This window comes from Epinephelus moara, chromosome 2, assembly GCF_006386435.1.
Source record: "Epinephelus moara isolate mb chromosome 2, YSFRI_EMoa_1.0, whole genome shotgun sequence".
Lineage (NCBI taxonomy): Eukaryota > Metazoa > Chordata > Actinopteri > Perciformes > Serranidae > Epinephelus > Epinephelus moara.
Window position 1 is genome coordinate 4,420,674 of NC_065507.1, and position 2,098 is coordinate 4,422,771.

The 2,098-nt window shown below is 45.3% G+C and overlaps 1 protein-coding gene across 1 annotated transcript in view; it reads right to left on the bottom strand.

Annotated features, from left to right (window-relative positions):
* The window catches only part of LOC126404336 (phosphatidylinositol transfer protein beta isoform-like), an 18,556-nt gene that overhangs the window by 2,353 nt on the left and 14,105 nt on the right, over nucleotides 1-2,098 (bottom strand). The window contains exons 7-10 of the mRNA XM_050067517.1: nucleotides 1,927-2,010; nucleotides 1,698-1,775; nucleotides 1,490-1,600; nucleotides 1,010-1,132 (exon numbers count right to left, since the gene is read on the bottom strand). Coding sequence (XP_049923474.1) covers nucleotides 1,010-1,132; nucleotides 1,490-1,600; nucleotides 1,698-1,775; nucleotides 1,927-2,010 — 396 coding nt within the window. The remainder of the gene's footprint in view (nucleotides 1-1,009; nucleotides 1,133-1,489; nucleotides 1,601-1,697; nucleotides 1,776-1,926; nucleotides 2,011-2,098) is intronic.

Sequence of the window (2,098 nt, forward strand, 5' to 3'; positions counted from 1 at the left end):
CCCAGTTGCTCATCTTTACAGTGTCTGTCAGGTTTGTATTTTCCTCTTGCTACTAGCTGCTCGCTAATTCCTGCTATCAGCTGTTTCCTGTTTATCCACCGCCAGTGGCTCGCACGTGCGGCGTCATCAACAGCTCCTCCCACAAGTCTTCGACAGCCCCTCCCATTGCGGAAGGCCGCCTCAGTCTGTTTAAACTAAAAGGGTTCCACCAATATGTCTACCCTACGAGGCGGAAAATTGGGCACCTTGGATCAACTCGCCAATCCGGCTCTGTGTGTCTAAACGCTCGCAGCTTGCCGGCAAAATGGCCCAACATTCGCGGAAAATCTGGCAGTGTAAAAGCGGCTAATGTGTCAGCCCTGTGATAGTCTGGTGACCTGTCCAGAGTGTACCCTGCCTCTCGCCCAGTGTCAGCTGGGACAGGCTCCAGTACACCTGCGACCCCCAACCAGTGGTTATGGAAATATATGAATGAATGAATACAAGGAATGAATTTCACTCAATGTTAGACATGTTTTGTAGTTTCAATGAATATATTCTAAACAATAGCCAAAACAATTCATTCATTTCCATAACCGTTGAGGGCAAGTGTGAAGCGTGAATACTTTCTTCGCCATCACCCACTAATTAAATGACTTTTCCAGGCCTGGAAAATGAGACTGTGAAATTCCATGACCTTACCAGATTTTCCATGACCATAGGAACTCTGTATTTTTATCATTTGCAGTCCATTTCAATACTTTGACTTCAAATAGCTTATATTTCTTTGACTTCTCGAGGCCTGCATCAAACTGCATCCTGATGAGCATATCTGTCATCAGTGCTAGAGCTGTTAGCTAAAGCTAGCGATTTCAGTGGACAACTTGCAACTGCGCATTTCCTGCGATGCCCTTGATCATATGCGAGCTCCCTAAATAGGCACTCAGTCATCAGAACACCCCTGCACTAAAGGCATCACTGCTCTGTCCTGAAACAGTGGTGCAGTGTACAGTGTACTGCGCTCAGTCACCTCATCCAGCTCCGCCTTTGTCTCGTCCTCCATGCGCCGTATGTCGTCCATCGTCAGATGGATCCATTTGTCGATCCAGCAGAACAGTTGTCTGTGGAAGTGGGTGAAGATGCGTTTCTCTATCTGCAGAGACAGGGTGGGAGTGTGAGAACGACAGCGTGAGGACACACAGAGACAGAGGGAGAGGACAGATTAAACAATAGTCACGAATACTGTGTAGCATATATATATTAGAGGTGGGGAAGAATTATAGATTCTTAGATGCATTGTGATGCAGACATGGGCGAATCACCATCGATTCAGAAATGTCAGTAATTGTAACATCTGGACAGTCTACAGCACGGACATGCTAGAGTTACTTGTAATTCATCTTCACAAAAGGCAGCAGTTGCAAGTTTTTTGTTTTAATCTAATGTCTAAATAATTACATCTGTGGAGCAAGTGTGAAGTATATTGTGAATATTTCCTCTCATTGTATACCTTGTGAATCGCACCCTCCACAGTGCTCCCTATTATCTTCCACTTGAAATTAACAGAGGCGAGCTTATAGGCACACATGTGAGGACAGTCGGGGTTGTTGGCGAGTTCTTTCTGCAAACACACAGATGCACAGAGAACATGAACTCTCCAGGCCTTTGAACTCAAATCATTCGTGAGCCACAGTGAAGAGTGATAGCAAGTGTAGTACCTTCCACCCAGGTCCCAACGGCCCTCGACCTGTCTTCTGTGACTTAAAGAGGGCTGGATCTTGTTCTGGGTTGTAGTCCTTAAAGAATGGGTGAAACAAGTACAATGATATTCAGTGCAGCCATGACAAATATGAAACAAACTAATAAGCCACAGCTCAATTAACGCCCAAGGCTATCGCTGGCTTGGAGCCTTTTTTAGCATCTGCAGGGACACTGGTTTGTTCTTACCTTTGCACTTATGGAACTCCTGTCAGCAATGTCAATGTTAACTACTTCCACTGTTTTCCATGTGCCTTCGTCTAGTCCGTGTACCTGCAGTGAGACAAAATCAAACCATCAAGTTAGGTCAGGTGTTTGGTAACGGCAGGAAACACAAATCAGACTGCATGTTATATATATA